The 1,701-nt window shown below is 32.0% G+C and overlaps 1 protein-coding gene across 1 annotated transcript in view; it reads left to right on the top strand.

Moving 5' to 3' along the window:
• HCRTR2 (hypocretin (orexin) receptor 2) overlaps positions 1-1,701 on the top strand; it is a 181,654-nt gene that overhangs the window by 150,465 nt on the left and 29,488 nt on the right. Inside the window, exon 5 of the mRNA XM_012648723.1 lies at positions 206-321. Coding sequence (XP_012504177.1) covers positions 206-321 — 116 coding nt within the window. The remainder of the gene's footprint in view (positions 1-205; positions 322-1,701) is intronic.

The following is a 1,701-nucleotide window of genomic DNA, read 5'->3' on the forward strand; positions in this document are numbered from 1 at the left end:
TACATTTGGTGTATGTATACACATATACTGCATAAAGGTAAGTAGTTAACTATTATAAATTATTTTCCCTGTTGTGTATATAACATGCTAATGAAAGCATATAGAAAGTAAATGTATTCTTTGAAGAAAAACATTGACAGATGTATCTTTTAAAAAAATCTATCAATCATAATGTAAAGTTTTATTATTTTGACTTTCTTCTCAGGTGAAATTTACCCCAAGATGTATCATATCTGTTTCTTTTTGGTGACATACATGGCACCACTGTGTCTTATGGTATTGGCTTATCTGCAAATATTTCGTAAACTGTGGTGCCGACAGGTATGTAATTTCAAATAATTTACTTGTGTTTTCTTTAGGATTGCTTAAAAACAAAATTTAAAGATGTACTAAACCAACATAACATGTTCAGCAATGTATTGTGTGTTCTAAAACAGTAAGGATCTAGCCATGGTTACATGCCTAGGCATTTTTTAGAGTGATATTTAAAGAAAGGATTTTACGACCTGCCTTAAGGACTTTAAAGTTTAAACCAAAATTTAACTTCAGTAAAAAATTGACTTGATTTTTGTGTAGAAGTAACATTAATTTTGCTTTTTGTGAGAAACAGCAAATAAAAATTTCTTTATGGTTTTCTGAGACTATAAGTCTAGAAGGTTATATTTTTGATGAGATTTATGTAATACATTTTAACATATGGATTAAATCTCCAACTTCAAAGATCTCAGTTTTTAGAAGAGTGGAAGAATCAGGCAGAATGTGGAATTTTACAAAATGTTTATGACACTGATTTGAGGTTACTGCAGTTTGTTAGATAATTCTGCTATATCAGTGAAGGTTTGTATTCACTCAGTTATTCATTCATCAAATATTTATCACATATATTTTGCATACATGTCTCACAAAAGCTAAAAGCTCCAGTTTTGCCATTGAGGAATTTCATAGTCTAGAGGAGGGGAATAGTCAGATGCACGGTGAAAATTACGTTAATAAATATAAGCACAATAAATCAGAGTGAGGGGTAGTGAAGAGGTATGTAATCGAGGGCAGGTAACATTTAAGTTGCACCTTGAGATTTGAAGGAAATCCCACTAGCAAACACCTATAGTGGTTTGCAAAAGTACAGACAAACGATATGGCTCAGTCTCCTGTACTTTGTAAACTCTATCTTAAAATGCCACAATTATTAGAGATGTATTTCTCTTCTTCTCTAAATTTATTGCCAATACTTTGAGCTTATCAGGCTTATGGAAAGCCATGCCATAGCTACCTGTTGAATTGGTGCATGTGACTGTTTTTTTAATAAAATGCACTTCTTTAATAACACTTTTAAATAGCATTATAGTGTCTCTTTTGTCTGTCTCCTCTACTCTTCTAAGGTAAAGACAGCACACTCTAGCCTTCCTCTTTGTATTCCTCCGACGAGCACATGCTCACAACATAACAGATGCTCAGAAAACACTGTATAAGAAATAAGTTAGTAGAAGAATATAAGACAATGCTGGGAATGTTTAGATAAAGAAAAACATAGGGAATCCATTTCCCAGGCACTCATATAAAAGTTCTTAGAAAAAACTAGAATTTTAAAAATTTCATGAAGGGGAAAAAGCATTTAATGAGCATGTAGGGATAAAGGCATTTTACATTTAGATTGAGATTTTGACAGGGAATGTTCAGTGTTAACATCATCCCCTATTTTTA

The sequence above is a fragment of the Propithecus coquereli genome, unplaced genomic scaffold (genome assembly GCF_000956105.1).
Source record: "Propithecus coquereli isolate 6110/MARCELLA unplaced genomic scaffold, Pcoq_1.0 Scaffold292, whole genome shotgun sequence".
Taxonomy (NCBI): domain Eukaryota; kingdom Metazoa; phylum Chordata; class Mammalia; order Primates; family Indriidae; genus Propithecus; species Propithecus coquereli.